The sequence below is a fragment of the Lemur catta genome, chromosome 7, assembly GCF_020740605.2.
Source record: "Lemur catta isolate mLemCat1 chromosome 7, mLemCat1.pri, whole genome shotgun sequence".
NCBI lineage: Eukaryota > Metazoa > Chordata > Mammalia > Primates > Lemuridae > Lemur > Lemur catta.
Window position 1 is genome coordinate 18,034,911 of NC_059134.1, and position 18,197 is coordinate 18,053,107.

General features: G+C 43.1%; 1 protein-coding gene across 2 annotated transcripts in view; it reads right to left on the reverse strand.

The window, feature by feature from the left end:
* Positions 1 to 298: 298 nt before the first annotated feature.
* The window catches only part of UBASH3B (ubiquitin associated and SH3 domain containing B), a 138,885-nt gene continuing 120,986 nt past the window's right edge, over positions 299 to 18,197 (reverse strand). For both annotated transcript variants that reach the window (XM_045555780.1, XM_045555781.1), the window contains exons 8-14: positions 16,882 to 17,002; positions 16,131 to 16,253; positions 14,331 to 14,423; positions 12,512 to 12,656; positions 8,249 to 8,355; positions 6,838 to 6,947; positions 299 to 4,947 (exon numbers count right to left, since the gene is read on the reverse strand). In XM_045555780.1, the coding sequence (XP_045411736.1) occupies positions 4,810 to 4,947; positions 6,838 to 6,947; positions 8,249 to 8,355; positions 12,512 to 12,656; positions 14,331 to 14,423; positions 16,131 to 16,253; positions 16,882 to 17,002 (837 nt within the window). In that variant the 3' untranslated portion in view covers positions 299 to 4,809. The remainder of the gene's footprint in view (positions 4,948 to 6,837; positions 6,948 to 8,248; positions 8,356 to 12,511; positions 12,657 to 14,330; positions 14,424 to 16,130; positions 16,254 to 16,881; positions 17,003 to 18,197) is intronic.

Consider the following 18,197-nt stretch of genomic DNA (forward strand, 5'->3'; position numbering starts at 1 on the left):
TCTTGATAATCTGTCTTTTGTTATAGGGGCCTCAGAGGTGGAAGGAAAGATATTTTGTGTCACCTACAGCTTGTGCAGAGGGCAGTGGAAGCATTTTGGAGCTTGCTTTTCCTCTTATGTGTGGGTTTTCAGAGGGACCAGAGACCCACAATGCTGCCAGCGCATCTTCCCGCTTCTAGCAGCAGCAGGTGCTCCTCGGGCCCTCTGAAAGAAGAACCACGCTCTTAATGGGCATTTACAAAATCATAATGACCAAAGTAACATCTGAAAACGTGATAGAAACAGAGACCACTCAGAATTTAACATGAGATTGCTCTGGTCAACTAAGAACACAGTTTCTCTTTATTAAATCATCTATGAACGACTTAAACGGAGATGCTCCTGAAAGGGAATGAACTAATTACAGTGATGCCATAGCTGTATCAAGAGGAGAGAGCTCTCAGCCAGAAAAGCACAAAAGCTTTACAGATAGTTTACAAGGAATTTGGCAATACAGTTAGGTATGGTTTTCTTTGTCATAATTACAAACATTTTTCAAATAAATACACCTGAATCACAAGGAAAAAAAAATTATACAATAGCCTTATACATGAGAAAGAAATCAATATACCTCTCCAAAATAGCAAGCTTAGAATGGTCTCTGCATAACCAAAATGCCTTGCGATGGTGTTCCCATCTTGGGTGGCAATCAAAGAAGCAGTATACATTGCCCATGATACATATCTATCCTGTACAGAGTCCACCAACAGTTGAACAGCTGCAAAATTCCAATTTTTGTGTAACAGCAGCTAACTGGTACCGTGTAAAATATTTGTGAGAACTGATTGTATATTAAGTTTGACTACTCATCACTATAATTTTAAACCTACATACACCATACCTAATATTATACGTATTTAAAAATCAAGTCTTCCTCTTCATTTAGAGATAATCTTTTTCCCCCCATCCCTTGAATTTTCATTATAGCTCATCACTTTCCTAGGGAAATTCAATTATGTTGAAGTATTAAAGAGAAGCGAATCCAATTTTAATCCTATGTTTAAAAGTGAAAAGCATTCTGCCATCACCTAACAAAATATCCCCCAACACCTTTGGAACAGTGAACATTAACCTAAATAGATGTTAAATCGCTCTTTTCCCCACCCCCCTCCTCCTCCTCCTCCTCCTCTGCCAGTCTCATCCCGCCCAGCAAGGCAGCCTTGTTAGACTGGCGCCTCTTCTTTCTCACACGTGTGCTGGATTACAATTTAAATGCAAATAACCCTGCACCTCATTATCTAAGTTCGTGCAGATTCGGTACAGTTGACTGTGCGGAAGCCTGTGAGAATGAAACGGAGGTTCATCTGTATTCTAACACATGCATTACTTAGAGTAATTTCAAAAGAGCAATTCATCACTGCTTTTAAATTAAACCCTGGGGTTGCAGAGTGCCTAGGTTACGGAGGAATGCCTTCCTTTTACCACACAGGGAAGCCTTTCCACAAAGGCCACAAGATAGGAACTTCTCTTACTGTGGCTGTTCAATTTTCCCAATGACATTAAGCAATTGAAATAAGAGACTTCATTTTAATACGAATACAGCTAGTTGAGTGGAAAAGACACATTTATGGTAATGCTGAGCACAATGGGAAGACAATCTATATGCACTCCAAATACCACTAACAAGGAAGTTATCAACGATGATCATCACAAACTGACATCACTCCAGAAGATATAGTTTTTATTTTTTATTTTTTGCAAAATCATCTTTCAAATATAAGCTTACTTTAAAATAATTCTTTGGTTAAAGTATAATTAAAATAAAAAGTAGAAACTCCTCCAAGCCTTTCACTACAGGGTGAAAAATACCCCCTCTTTCAGCCATCACATGGCCATTTAATCAGCCATTCAGATTCTATGAATCTAAATGTGACGGGAAACACTGTGATCTGAACTCCATACTGGGGCGAAGCAATAAGCTCCTAGCTACCAACGCAGCAATGGTGAAGAGAGCCTGGGAAACTGAAACCCCCAGCTTATGCATTAAAATGTGCCAATTATTCCTGTCCACGGAGGACTAGGAGGAATGGATGTGGTATTTTAAAATCACGGACAGCAAAGTCCCATCTATGAATAATAATACTGGGGCATTAGCAGATTGATGTGGCATGCTTTTGAAGCAGGAAACTGTTTCAGACTTTCAATCCCAGATTAAATCCTTCAGGTAATTTCATTTCACCTAGTTTATTTCAGAAAATTTTCTACATTAAAAAAAAAATTTCTCTATACTAGAAACCATTTGATTCTAAACTGCCATTTCCTTCCTTTCTTGTCCTTCCTTCCCTCTCCACTCCCCACCCATCATTTATTCTAATAAGCATCGGCTTAGATCAAAAAACACCAGCCTCAACTTCAGGTTGTAATATCAACCTAGTATGTTTGGATGGTATAAAATCAGGTAATAGTCTGTTCCCTCTATTATACATAGATTCAACATGATTTCCAAAGCATTTCTCAGTTGCAGTCCAAGTTTAGTTTCTTAAATAGGTAAATGTGCCATGAGAATTTAATGGGAATTCCGATCACTCAGGCCATTTTGATAAGTCATTTGGATAATTAAAGCCTAGGAATAAACTCTTTCCTGCACTTAATTATTCAGAATATTATTTCAGATCTCTGCCTCCTTTAGCTCACATAGACCATTGCCTAAGGTTGTGTCCATGTTGGACTAAAGACAGTGAATTGTAGCCCAGTCAAACCAATTTATCAGATCATCACAGGACTAAGACAACTGGGAGAGATGGAGCCGAGAGCCAGTTCTGGGCTGTATTTTCTACAAGATGCTGCCCAGAACACATCGCTGCAGTTTCAAGGAGATCTGATATGAGGTGTTCAAACATTATTCCAAGCACTCAGAGCCCACAAAAATTTGCTATGTACCTAATAAAGATAATAGATCTAATTAAACAGTGAATTTGCTTCATTTCAAATGCCAGAAGAATAAATGGTATCAACATTACATTAGTTGTAATGTGACTTTTCTCTTAAGATGTTTAGTGGGAGTAATCTTCCCCCCAATACATTTTAAAGCTAAAACATTTACATAAACATGTCAGTACAGGAGTATTTCCATACCCAGAAGCTGGATCACTGTTTGTGCAATGTTAAAAGAAACCACGATCTGTCTCTTAAAACGTAAAATTCATGACATATTTCCCTCCAAGTGACTTAAAACATACATCCATACTCCTTTTGCTGATTAACATCTATAGCCAACATCCTTTCACTTCCTCTTCTGTCCAGGGGCCATCAAGTTCCAGTTTCAAATGCGAGCACAGATCTACTTTTAAATACCATGTTTTATGCATCTGGGTTTTGAAATGTATTCCTTGTTGCTACAATATGTATAGATCTGTTTTACACTACCTAATGTTCTCTCTAAATGGCTGGGATTTCACTTTGCACACATATTCTACAGAGTGACTATACCATACCAGACCCTTGTCTGTGGCCATCCACAGTCTACCAGTCACACAATTAAATGAACATTGATAACTTGTGTTTTGGTTTGATTGTCATTTATTTTTCTTTTAAATAAACTCCCTCTAAATGCAGGAAGTAGGTGTATTGAGAAACCACAGGATGTGGCTTTCCAAATGTTCTAAATAGCCCTACCTATATATCTTAAATTATCATAGAAAAACAAACAAAAACCAATAGCACAGGCAGCAGTGCAGTCGTGACTGTCATCATTTAAATTAGTTCCCTGACTTCATTATACATCCCTGGTATAACCGATGCATTTGTGGATGTTCTGCTGTGGTTGACATGTACTGTAAGTGTCCAACAACCTGACCCTTGATATGGTTCATAAAGACGTCCGTATTGCACAGAATGAGCTTCTTGCTAACTCAAGTAATGTATCTAACATATATCCCTTCAAAAGGTCAAAAATCCTTAACTAGTTAACATAGTCTAGAGTCTAGGGGCAAAGGCAAAGGAATAATGGTGATTTAGAAGTGTGGTGGCTCCTTAGGCTACAATACGGGTAATTCCAAGTCACTTTACATTTTGCAAGTTCTCTGTGTCTATGATTGAATACTTCACACCTTTATCTTATCTTCCTCCTGAGTATCCAAAAGTGCTTTGTCTCCCCATTTCACAGACAGAAGCAAAGGGGACAGGCTGTAGCAAGAAGGGCCAGCCGCTGTGGAGAAAGTGTGGCGGTACCAAGGCAAACGTTAGCATCCTCAAGCAGGTGTCTTGAGCCAGCGACACCGGTGTATGGGGTCTACTGAGAGTAGAATTTGATGTTTAACTTAAGAACAACTCTCTTCAGGGCATATTTTCTAATAACCTTAAAAGGATTCCTCAGCTTGGCTCTGCCTAACTGGAAAATGGAGTTCAAAAGAAAATTCCATCCCCAAACTGGCAGCTCAACGCTCCCCCAGCGGGATTCTGGGCATCCTCTTTCCTCTTGCAGCCCTTGCGGCGGGCTGGCAGCTCCCTTTGGGAGGAGTGAGACTTCTTAGCCGTGCATAGGTGGAAGGCAGAAAATGTCCTCTGCTGCAGCAGGTGCCCGGATTCAGGAAGACAATTCTCCAAAGCCTTGTTAGCTAGGCAAGAGTTCAGAGAGAACAATTTTTTTTTCTCTGAATTAAGTCTTTTTCTCACGTATGGTCTCATTATAAGAACTTTAAGCGTGAAAGGAAATATGCTAAATTATTCTGAGCTGTCCACTTGGAGTGTGCTGCAGATTTTCTCACTGTTACCAAACACAACAAAAGACACGTCTCCAAAAGCCCTTTTCTTCTCATTCGCCCCTGTGGTTCATTCTTGGAGCAAGGTCTCTCTCCAGTTGAAGCCCCCAGTTGGTCCATGGGTCAGAGGAAGGATGGGTGGATCTGTCAGCTGCCATATTCCCGTCTCTCCTAATTCTTCACAGGAACAAAATCCCAGGTATGGGATCTGAGGTAAGAGTAGTAAAGAAAGGGGAGACAGAAGATGAGGTTTAATTCTTTTTTTTGATTTTTTTTTTAATTGAGACAGAGTCTCGCGCTGTTGCCCTGAGTAGAGTGCAGTGGCATCAGCCTAGCTCACAGCAACCTCAAACTCCTGGGCTCAAGTGATCCACCTGCCTCAGCCTCCCAAGAAGCTGGGACTACAGGCATGTGCCACCGTGCCCGGCTAATTTTTCTATTTTTAGGAGAGACAGGGTTTCACTCTTGCTTGGGCTGGTCTCGAACTCCTGAGCTCAAGCGATCCTCCCGCCTCGGCCTCTGAAAGTGCTAGGATTACAGGTGTGAGCCACCGTGCCCGGCTTGAGCTACCTTTTTAACTTGACTTGCAATTAGGAATTACCTCTTGGCACCCTAGCATTATATGTGGTTTTTTTTTTCCTTTTCTTTTCTCCTACCCTATTAAGCAGCAATCTATAAACAATTACTTAATTGTACTAGGGGAGCTCATCATTTGATCAATCCTTCTGATGAATCCTCTTGCAATGCAAATACTCTTCCCTCTAATATATTGGTTTTATCCATTTCATTTTTTTATTGATCGTTGAAGAGAATGCATTTCTACAAATCTCCTGTTCATTCCTGACTGTTATTCTTTAGGGCCACCTGAATATCTTTGTGTCTAGGTGAAAGTTAAAGAATTAAACTTCGGCCAGGCACGGTGGCTCATGCCTGTAATCCTAGCACTCTGGGAGGCCGAGGCAGGTGGATGGTTTGAGCTCAGGAGTTCGAGACCAACCTGAGCAAGAGTGAGACCCCATCTCTACTAAAAATAGGAAGAAATTAGCTGGACAATTAAAAATATATAGAAAAAATTAGCCAGGCATGGTGGTGCATGACTGTAGTCCCAGCTACTTGGGAGGCTGAGGCAGTAGGATTGCTTAAGCCCAGGAGTTTGAGGTTGCTGTGAGCTAGCCTGACGCCCGGGCAACAGAGTGAGACTCTGTCGCAGAAAAAAAAAAAAAAAAAAAAAGCAGCTCAAACATTTCTGAAATTATACTTGGACACAATGGGAAAAATTATTCAATTTTTGAAAACTTGAATGTTTTAACCTTGTTTTTTTCCCCCCATGTGGATCTGTAACATTCAAAGTAGAAGCTGTGCCCTCCCTAACTTCAGTAGTCATGGCAATTTCAAAACTCATTTGTGTGTGTGTGTCCAGAGCTGCATCTATAAACAAGACAAAAATATCTACCCTCCAGCAGCTTCCAGACTAATGGGAAGGGCAGATGAATAAATAAGCTTTTTAATAATGAGAAAAAAAATTGCAATTGAGTTTGAACCAGATTCCCTGGTGGCAGAGAAAGGAAGTACCTAACTCGCCTGAAGGGAAGTGTGTGGGCGGTAGCTGACCAGAAAGCCTCAAGAACAGGCATGAAAACGAAGAGTCCAGATGTGTAGGTCAGCCTCATGGGTTTTCTGTCTTGCTGCCTTGTTCCTGGCTTTGCCTTTCAGCCCGATCATTTTAAATTGCTGCAATCCTTGCCCTACCTACCTCGAGCTAATCCTTCAGATGCTGTGTTTTGGACTCACCTCTGTTTATCCAATCTAAGGTTCCTCAGGGAAATTCAGACAATTTGCTTATAATTCTTAGCTGCTCCCTAAATTTTAGCTCTTAGAAGCTGGAACTAGCTCTAAAACATTTTGTCTATTATGTAAGGTCTAATAAAGTGCCTTACACAGAGTACCACTCAATACATCTTGGTTGAGTGAAATCAATAAATGAATCTTCCCAGCTCAGCATAAACACATGCTTGAAAGAACTTAGCTATCAGCCAGTCATTGAACTGTTATAAAACTACTAGGCACCCCGGGCCCCATAAATGCAAGAATGAATTACCTTTCGGACCATTTGTACAAAGTCCTTGGAGTTCTGAGGTGACAGGCCCTGAAGTTGGCAGGTACATGCTTCAAGGGAAGATGCGTGGGCCACAATCAGAATGTTATTTCCTGGGGGGAACAAGCAAGGAATGGGAAGATCATTTCTATAAAGACATATGTAATAAACACTGGAAGTTAAGTGCTCCGGAGAGGGGCAAACATATGCAAGAAGACAATTTGCCCAAACAATATTTTGAAAATGCTTTGTTATTGTTAAGGCAGCCTAATGTTTTTTAGAAAAAGCTTTTTATCTTAAAATAATTATAAATGAGAGGTTACACACACACACACACACACGCACACACACACACGCATGCACACACACACGCATGCACACACCAGGGAGGTGGCATGGACCCTTCACCCAGCCTACCCCAGTGGTAGCATCTTGCATAACTATGGCATACACAGTACAACCCACACAGCTTATTCAGATTTCAACAGGTGTACAAGCACTCCTTTGTGTATATGTGAGTACACAGTTCTATGCAATTCTATCACATGTGTAGATTGGTGTAACTACCACCATAGTCCAGATACAGAACTATTCTATGTTCACAGGGCTCTCTGTGCCACCCCTTCTAATATAGTTTTAAATGTTGCCACTGTTGAATTGTGAGAATTTGAAACTGTCTAGTTGATGGAACATGTTGAGTACCTTTATGAGTGTGAGTGGCTTAGAGCGGTAATTAGAAGGTGGGAATTATCCATAATTATGTTGCCTAGGGCTATCTACTGTTACTACGTTCATGTATATAATTGTGTCTTTGTCCTATGAATATAAGTATTTTAACTTTAAAAAAAAGGATATTGAGAACGTGCATAACTCTTATACAATCTGCCTTTTTCACTAAAAAATTTGTAGTCATACATATCATTAAATATTTCAGCTCAAGGCTTAGGAAATTCAATAGCAAAAAGACTTGAGCTTTATAGAACACTGCTCTTAGTTGGTGAGAGCAGGGACGGTAGGTGTATTTGTGTAGGTGTGTTTGTGTAGATGTGTTTGTGTGTGGGTGACTGTGCTCCTGCATCAATTATAGGAAAAACAGTGGTATGTTAGAGAACTTTTGGAAATTGAAAGAGGAAATCTCCTTCACAGGGTGCAAAATGAATAGCTGTAATGCAGACTCTATGTTATTAAATACAGTGACTAAGTCTTGTGTATTCTTTTGAAGTATCTACCATTTTAGGTACTCAGGGAATATTACAAATTCAGTGTGAAAGTATCTGGAAGAGAGTCTGGAAATATATTTCTTTCCTATTAAGCAAGTTTGCCAAAGCAAACTGAAACGTCTTGAATAGCCTGTTAAGCACGATGGAGAAATGATCATATATTTAAACATGGAGTCCAAGACTCTACCACCTACCTTTACTTTTACATTCACTTATTATTTCTTTTGTTACTTGGAAACTTCTACTGATATAAGTGTCATAGGATTCTGAAACCACTAATTTGTTGACTGGAATATGAGGTCTGTAATAGAAAAATGAACAAAGGAAATGAAAACACTTTGATCTAGAGACAAAGAAGGATATCACTCTAAACATTTATTTCAAGACCTTTCTAAAGCTCTAACATATCTGTTAATCCATTTCCCTAGAAAACAGGAAGGTATAGGTATAGGGAGGTATACTGAAGTGTACAGAAACAAAGGCTATAGGTATGGTGTCACAGTGTCTAGCTGAAAAATGAGACACTCAGTGCATGTTTCACCTGCAGGATAACATATAGCCGTCTATTGGCGGTCCTAGTCACGTAGCTAATAGACAGCAAAGCAGAGATTAGACCTCTCTCCCTACTTAGATCAGCAGGGATCTCCCAAGTCTGTCTTCAGGAGCCTTACACACCATATGCTGCAAGGATAGGTTTTAAAAACAGACATCAAGTCCATCTGATTTGTGAGCTTACACAATTTTCACCAGTCTTTTAAAAAAATTTTTTTTAATAGAGACGGGTCCCGCTTCTTGCTCAGGCTGGTCTCGAACCCCTGACTTTAAGGGATCCTCCCACCTCGGCCTCCCAGAGTGCTGGGATTACAGGCGTGAGCCACCACGGTCAGACAATTTTCACCAGTCTTTTCCTTTCCTTTCTCTCTTAGTTTGAACACAGACCGTACACCTGGCACTGGGAGAATCCCAGGGGACATGAGACAGAGAGCCCAGTTTCTGTGCTTGAGGAGCTGTCTGCGTGGGCTGGGCTGAGGAGCCTATTGATGTAAACGATAATTATGACACAATCTACACGGGCGTTTAAGAGGACAGTCAAAGTGGGGCCTCCCGTCCTGGTGACCCTGCACGTCTTCACACCCAGTCACCAATGCCCGCAGGGCCCAGCCTGCTTCTACCCGCTTCAACTATTCAGTTTCTCTGTGGTTTCTGGTCCATGAGATGTTTCTCCTGTTTTTGAGTACAACTATGTCATTCCACTTTTCTGTTTTCTTATGTTGTCTTTCATTTCTGGGCATTCTGGGCGTTTAGTGCGTGGCAGAGGGGGCAGTGAGTTGTTAAAGAGAATTCACATGGCATCTTGATCATAACACATTAGTGCTGCTACTCTCAGTGCTAAAAATATTTACCGAGAGGTTCCCATGTGGCTCTGTGCAAGTGTCCTACTTACATTCTTTCAATAAAATCCTTACAGAGGCCCTTTCACAATCCCAAGTTTATGGATGACAAAACGGAAGCTCAGAAAGGCTGCAGCTCACTTGCCCACGCTCACACCACCAGCAACTCTTAGTGTCTAGACTTGAACCTGGGTCTGAGATCTGACCTGTGCGCTTATCCCTCAACCGGGACAGTTTCTGACCGTGTCCTTGTTAAGGCTGCCCTTCTGCGCACATGGGCTTACTGTCCAGACAGGGAGGATGCCGTTCCATTTGAAGGAGAAACTTGCCCTTCTCTAACATTCCCTCAGCATGCACATTTCTCCTAGGAAACAACCTTCTGAATCTCACAGCACCCTGGGGGATAGGTAGAGACGTGAGTCACCACTTGTCAGGGCTGTACCTCGCTGTTCTGGAGCAAACTCTTTCCCCTGCCTTCTCTCACCATCCCCCCTCTCATCCAGTCCCATCACCACTTATGTCACCTGGTCCCCCGGGAGGCTCCCAGGCACAGTAGACAAAAGGCTACTCTGTATGGCCCATGGAGTCATTGCAAGGGCGAGACCACATTGCAATGTGTGAGATTTATGTAAGTGAAGAATGGGATAGATGCTGGGATCCGGTTCTTTCTGATCAGCTCTTGCCTTTGGCTTCTCCCAGCACCTTGAAATTGAACCTATGAATGGCTCCAGTGTCTGACTGGCTCTCATGGGCATGAGACAGAGTCAAAGCTTTCCTGCCTCCGTTCGCAGGACTTGTCATGCTGCTAGCCAACCTGCAGGGCCCTTGTACTGTCCTCAGAGTCAGGTGGGCTTCCCAGTGCCCACTAGATCTAGAACCCAGTGTTCTGGGTTCTCAGGTGGCATTTCCAGAACAGTGTCCTCCCTGGTGCACTCTCCACAGCCCAACCTGCTTTGGTCCAGGCTATAGCTCAGGCCTCTACCTTGAGCTCCACACCAAAGTCTGATTCATTGTCTCTCTAACACTCCAGATCCATGCCCTCTCCTGGTCCCCTCTCTGCCCAGTCAGGGCCCTAGTCTGAAGCCTTGCCCAGCTGGTCTGTATTTCGCTTTTTCTATCTTGCTCCTTCTGGCCCAGCTCCCCAAGACTGGGGCTGCTTTTCACCCCCAGCCCCTAGGCTGGTCTTGCTGTGGATGACACTTACATATTAGTCACCGGTCTGGTTAGTTTCCCTAACTTGGTTTCCTGTCCCGCCTCTTTCCTGTTCTCTGTCCACCCCTGCTGCAAGGATGCAAGGCTTTTCAAGCAGGGTTTGCCTGACTCGTACTACCCTGGCTCTCAGGGCTTGCCCTTCTGCCTGGCATCACGTGTCTTCAATCCTTTGGGCACCACCTACTTGCTTCAAAAGGCCTGTTCATTTGGCATCATTAATTTCATAGGGAGTTAAACTCTTGGGCCGTCCCTCTCGCATGCTTTAACTTTGGCTTTCTCAACTAATTTACAGAATTAGAGGCTTCATCTCCTCCCCCAACTCCCTCACCAGATATTTAGTAGGAAACGGTTGAATTGAATTTTGATTTGCTGGAGAGGGAAAGAAAATCTGGACTAAGGCCTGTGTCCTGACCTCCAGGTTCCTGCACTCATCCTTCTGCTTGCACTGCTGGTGGGTGTGAGTCTGTGTGCACTGAAAGGCTCGGCTGGAACGATCTGGAGACCTTCGTAAGTCAGCCTGGGAGGCAGCGCAGAACACACCTGGGGGGGAACTGCAGACACAGTTGGCCCAAGTTGGCCTGGATGGGGCTGGTGATGAGTGACGGAAGTCACTTCATAGATGTTGGCAGCAACTCCCCCTCTATCCGGGCCAGAGGGATGACGTCTGTTGGCACGGGGACAACAATTTCTTGCTATTTCCCCCATAAAGAACAGAAAAATAGTGGCCATAGAGGGGATAGAACAAAATGTGACATGTTTTTAGTAGGGGATCTTATTGATTCATGTAGTTTTACTTTTGAGGAATGCCAATTCCTTTAAGATAAGAAAAAGTAACACACAATAGTGGGGTTATCTGAGGTCTTCTTTGCAGAGCAAAAAAATGAGTATGGAAAAAAAGATAGTCTCTCCTACCTTAGTCAGAAATGCTTCATACGTGGTTTGGGTAGATATTTGAAATAAAAGGTCAACAGCATCACAAGGAAGTCAGTTCTGCTTATATTGGCCACTTGTTCTAAATTCTGCCCTAAGAAATATGAACTTAATTCCCCACTATAATTGTTGTGACTGTCTGTTCCTCCTCAAAGAGATTTTACAAGTGCCTGAGTAGAGTTTTGATAGTATAATTATATTATTAGTGGATAATTCTTAACTATGTACTTGTGGATTATTCACCTGGGAGCAATCTACCACCACTTTTTAAAATCCCAGCACAGACAGATGGGTCTAATTGAAAAAGCAAAGGCGCAGGAAGGAGACCACTGCAAAGCACATTATACTAATATCAGGCTTGACATGCAGAAAGTGACCAATAAAAGTTAGCTGTTATTATTATGATGTGTGGTCACTCAATGTATGTATAACTTTATGCAAGCCATCTGAATGCTCTCCTATATAAAAATGGCTCACCTGCATTCTGGGGTTATAGCAATAATAAATGAAGATAATAAAGAGAATTAAAAATGCTTTAAAAAATTAAAAGTGAAAATCCAAGGCAAGACATTGTCATCCTCCTCATCTCCCAGCAAGTTTCTCAACTGCATCACCCTTAGCAGGTGATTATTCTTGGAAGATAAAATGGTTTTATTACTACACTGAACTAGATATAATAAAATCCAGGAAAATACAGCACAGGGGGTTGGGGATTGGTTATCTAATCCACACTAATGCCAAATACATGGGAATGCTGGATTTCTTCCAGTTTTGGTTTCCTAAATTATAGCTTGACTTCCACCAACATGGACAACTGCCTATAGCTGATGTCTGTCCCTTCATCTCCTTCCTGAACTTGGCCTGGTGATGGCGTAGAAAGTATGGCCACATTGGCCTCAGGACGTAGTGGTTTCCAAGGGTTACCTGTAGGTTGTATCAACACTCAGGTTGGCCGCAGCTAACTCCGATGGAGGTATCCACGCAGGTAATGTGTTCCCGGCAACCCATTTGGTCCACTCAAATAAGCCAGGCTCTACACGGATCTTCAAGTGATTTTCTTGTTGTAAACCTGAGAGGTAAAATAAAATGAAGATGAAGGAAGTGCTGCTATAATAAACATAAATTATAGGCCAAAGTGTTACAAAAATGCCAATAAATCAGCTGTTCTCTTTCCTACTGGCTACTATATACAGCTCAAGGAAAGTGGAAGCACGTCGGTTTGGGAAAGGTTTTTAATCTTTTTGTGTTACAAACACGTGAGTTTAATATTCTTGCCATACCCCCAGGATGTATGCTGACTTTATGTGATATCTGATTTAAGAAAAAAGAACCCCACAAGTTATTATCCATATAACTTATTCAATTCTGTGACTACTATATTTCTTCTTTTTAAAGTAAATTCTGTGGTTGTCTTACCAAGAAACCTCAGATATTCTCTTAACATCAACTACATTACAACAGCTTACATTGTATTTGAATATCATGTAAATTATTCATTTTCTCTGTTGGAAAATCGAATGTTGAGTATCTACAAGTGCCAGTGCACAAATCCTGTGTTTTATTGTCGTGTAAATACCCTCAGAGTAGGAATTGTCCCTGCTTAGCTCTCTCTCTATTTTATAGTCCCATTTTTCTGTGCAAATTCAATACATGAATGCCTTCTGGTAGTGAAGAGAAGGTTTACTTAAGGTTAAAGAATAGAAGACTCAAATATAGTGTTAAGTTCTTTGTTGGCTTGTCTAGTTCTGGTTCACTCGCTTGTGTGGTGTAAGTAAACAGTCTAACTCTGTTTCTGTTAGTTTTCCTTCCTGTGATATGAGAAGAGAGAGATACCTGTAACTCACACTTTCACAGGTTTTAGGGTGAAAGTTGAGTATCTTTATAGCAACAATGCTCTTAAAGTCTTTCTAATTAACTGAAGAAACAAAGATGATTAAGATTCCGAGACTTTCTTGGACATTGGAGATCTTAGTAAAAAAAAAAAAACCCCAAACAAAAACAGATTTGAGACTTTTGGCTGGGTGTGGTGGTTCACGCCTGTAATCCCAACACTTTGGGAGGCGGAGGTGGGGGGTTGATTGAAGCCACGAGTTCAAGATCAACCTGGACAATATATTGAGACCCGTGTCTCTACAAAAAAAAAATTTTTTTTTAATTAGCCAGGTGTGGTGGTGCAAGCCTGTAGTCCTAGCTACTTGGGAGGCTGAGGCAGGAGGATCGCTTGAGCCTGGGATTTTGAGGCTGCAGTGAGGTATGACTGTGCCACTGCACTCCATAGTGCAGACTGCATAGTGCATAGTGACAGAGTGAGAGCCTGTCTCTAAAAATAATTAGTTAAAAAGAAAAGATTTGAGACTTAAAAGAGTACCATTGCTACTGTAAACAAGAGACAAACAACAAATCTAAAAAGGCAAAAATTATTTGACTATTTTAAGTGCAAAGAAAGGATCACGCTCCATAAGCTCTAAATATTTTGCAAGTCTACGATTCATCCAAGAGAGCTTTGAATTCTCAAGAAAAACATTATTATTAACAGTATAATTGCTTTTATTTCGCTTAGGCTGCCAGAGTATGATTTTGTGACTTGTGCAAGATTATCTTCTGAAAGAATCCTTGCTAAAAATTCCAGATTGAAACCTTTCAATTGGCTAAAGTGCCATGACTCTACGATAATTTAGGTGTGAGGCTGCCTAGAGACAGACGTATGGACTATTCGACCTTCGTCAACCCGAGAGTCTCATACCTTTCAAGATATTGTGTGCAGTCTGAACGCAGCGTAGGGATGGGGAACAATAGACGTGGTCGATAACCGTGTGACTCTCTAATAAGGCTTCACCTGCAAGCAAAACCAAAGCAAGAATCAGTCTCATAGATTTACTCAGCTCAGCTCGGCACTCAAAGTGAAGGGTACCAAGCAGACTCTGGGGACCCCTCGTTACTAGTTGGGGCTCACGTAGAGCTAGTGCCTTCAGCTTTGTTTCTAACAGATCCCTTTACCAGTGTTCCTATGGAAGAGGGCAAGTGCCAGACCCCTGCTTGTCTTGTTCTTTCCTTCTCCCTGGCACTAAAAAGTGGTAAGACACCCATGGGGAGAAACCCAGGAACATAGGACAATGCTATGACTTCAAGTTTGTGACAGAGGTGAGAAGGTTTATATTATGAAAATTAGGTCTTTTTTTTTGGTTTTTTTTTTTGAGACAGAGTCTCACTTTGTTGCCTGGGCTAGAGTGAGTGCTGTGGCATCAGCCTAGCTCACAGCAACCTCAAACTGCTGGGCTTAAGCGATCCTCCTGCCTCAGCCTCCCGAGTAGCTGGGACTACAGGCATGTGCCACCATGCCCGGCTAATTTTTTCTATATATATATTTTTAGTTGTCCAGATAATTTATTTCTATTTTTAGTAGAGATGGGGTCTCGCTCAGGCTGGTCTTGAACTCCTGACCTGGAGCGATCCACCCGCCTCGGCCTTCCAGAGGGCCAGGATTACAGGCGTGAGCCACCGTGCCCGGCCCTTGTTTTAATTTTATTCTGTGCTAACCAAAATCTCAACTTACATTCTTGGACACCAGGGATAAATCCCAACACCTGATAATTTAACCCTTCCCTCATAGAATCCACTTCTCTCCACTGGATAAAGTCCCAACACCTCAATGTTGTGGTCAAGGTCTTCTGTGAACTTCTCTTTCTCCATCTTTCCAGCCTCATCTCTTGCCCTAACTCACAATGTATACTCTAGAAACAAGACCACTTGTTTCCACTGTGGACTTTTGATGCTGTTTCTTACTTCTGTGACTTTGTGTATGTGGTCCTTCCTGCTGACAATACCCTCTCCTGCCTCCTGCTCCATCTCTGACAGTAACTTCCACTCCAGCTCCCAGCTTACCTCTCTCCTCTAAGATTTTTTTTGGTGCTCCCATAATACTCTGTGCATGGCTCTGTTATTGAGTATAACACTGTATGATATTTGTCCAAGCATAAGTTTGTTTTCCTGAGGGTGGGGACTCACACCTGGGTCCCCAGCCTATAGCCCAGTGCCTTGCACAAAGTAAATAATCAATAAATATCTGTGAAATGACTGAACAGGACAAGGTACCATCTCTGCGTGGCAGGTATGGAATGAGCCTGCAAAGAACCGGGCATCTTCCAAATATCATTTGGCTTCTATAAATTCAGCCACTGCAGGGCTCCCTGCTCCTGACTCTTGCCCTCTTCTTTCAGCCATGTGGCAGAGGCCGCTGTCTTGAACTAGAAGCTGACCTGTCTGCTACACCAGGGACCTAAGTAACCCAAGCCTGACCTCCCCCATCGTTGGGCCATACGCTCCTTAATAGGGACCACCCCTCATTCACTTCGGTAAGCCAACCCAGGGCTGAGCCCAGTGTCCCAAACCTAATGGTTGTATAATAAATCCGTTTTGACTTACGGAAATATATTAGTTGCAGGGAAGTTATAGAAGCCCCCAGGAAGTGTACTGCATACCCACTGGTACCGGTCTTTTGAAGAAGCAGCCAGGAAATGCCACGCAGTCATTCTAGGACACTCACCCACTAGTCTTGCTTGCATACATCCGAAGACGGTGATTGGAGCATCTTTCTCGTAATCCCGGAAACCACCACCCCGCTGAGGTAAGCTATGAGGCATGTTCAGGTTGGTGCGAATATAGCGGCCTGGAGAAAGAAATGGTCAGATAAAAGCCACGTGAGTTTCTTGTTTCCTTGGGGCTTCCCTTAGTGATCCTGACACTCTCTCCACCCCCATTCCTACTTGGCCAAAGAGACCAAACCAAACTCGTGGGAGCAGAGGGAAAATATCAAGGCTGACACTTTCCTCCAGAGAATGACTTGGAATTCACCGTTCATTCTGCCGACAAAAATGACAAGAGATAGTTTCTGAGTGAAAGTAATTACCAGACACTCTAAAGCAGGTGGGATTCTCCGATTAGGCAAGCCTCCCTATCTTAAAATGCCACTCAGAGGAAAATGGAACCGAATGAGCTGGGGTGATCTAACGGAGGGAACTCTGGCCATGGAATCAGGGCACGTCTCTGCTGCTGACTTGCCACATGACCTTGGGCAAGACATCTGCCATCTTTGGTCCCTGGTGCCCCAGTTTATAGGATGGTGACAAGAAAACTTACCTCTTCCTTAAAACGCAATCAGTAAGGACTTACAGATTACAGACATTTTCTATAGCACAAAACCACGAAAGACTCCAGCTGGATAAATGTAGCTTGGCTGCGCCCCCTAGAGGCCATGATGGGTATGCCAGTGCTGAGCAGGCCTGCCAACGACTCACCTTTGGCATCAAAGCACTGGGACAGCCAGTACTTCCCAAACACAACGTCCATCCTCTCACCGTGCCGACACACAAACAGGCATCGCTTCTGAGGGCCAGGCTGGCTGTTGACCCTCAGAGGCTGCGGAGAAAGACAGGCTGTTAGTGAGGAAACACGAGGCAAAGCAGACACATCCTGGAGCCAGGTGCCAGGTGAGCTGAGCTCCAGTACAAGTTTTGCGGAGTTAAGACTGGGACAAGCCTCTTAACTGCCTTGCATTTAGGTTGGCATATCTGCAAGATGAGGATAGTAAGACTCATCCTGCAGACCTCAGAAGTCACTCTGAGGCTCAAATGAAGTAAACTGCAGGTACTTTGTAAAATAAGAAGGGTTGTGAAAATGCTGCTGCCTCTGTTAGTGGAAGTAGAATTTGGCCATTACGAAAACACGAAGGCCAGTTGAAGTTGCAGCTCAGAGGTACGACCAGCCACTAATGTAGAGGTAGCCATCTAGTGGGACAGCTTCCTCCTCAAAAGGGATGCTTTCTCAACTTCCTCAGGAGGCGAGGACTTCTATCATCACAAATGTGCCTGCCTCATCTCCAAAGTGGTGCTCAGACCATGTGGTTCTGATGGTCTGCTCCTGCAGTGAGGCCCTGTTTTGCCCATTCTCGTCACCGCATGGGTGCTGTTGTCTGACTACGTGCATGTTCAGGGCGGACAACCGCTACCTCTGCGCGGTAAGATGGGCAAGTCTAGTCAACGGCATGTCCAAATGACTTTGGTTCTGGGGGGAACCTTTTTTTTTTTTTTTTTTTTTTGAGACAGAGTCTCACTCTGTTGCCCAGGCTAGAGTGCTGTGGCATCAGCCTAGCTCACAGCAACCTCAAACTCCTGGGCTCAAGCAATCCTCCTGCCTCAGCCTCCCGAGTAGCTGGGACTACAGGCATGTGCCACCATACCCGGCTAATTTTTCTATATATATTTTTAGCTGTCCATATAATTTATTTCTATTTTTAATAGAGACGAGGTCTCGCACTTGCTCTGGCTGGTCTCGAACTCCTGAGCTCAAACAATCCTCCCACCTCGGCCTCCCAGAGGGCTAGGATTACAGGCGTGAGCCACCGCGCCCGGCTGGGTGGAACCTTTACATGTTTCTACCTTCCTTCTTTCTGATGCAGTCAGCTGTTCCCAGTTTCCTCCGTGCTGCCGGGTTCATGTTGGCCAGCACTTGACCTTGCTTCTGGTTGCCCTGACATGGTTAATACATGGAACGGTGGCATGGTTTTTCCCATTTCTTTTCCTACTGTTGCCTACTTCAAAACCTGGGCTCCAGC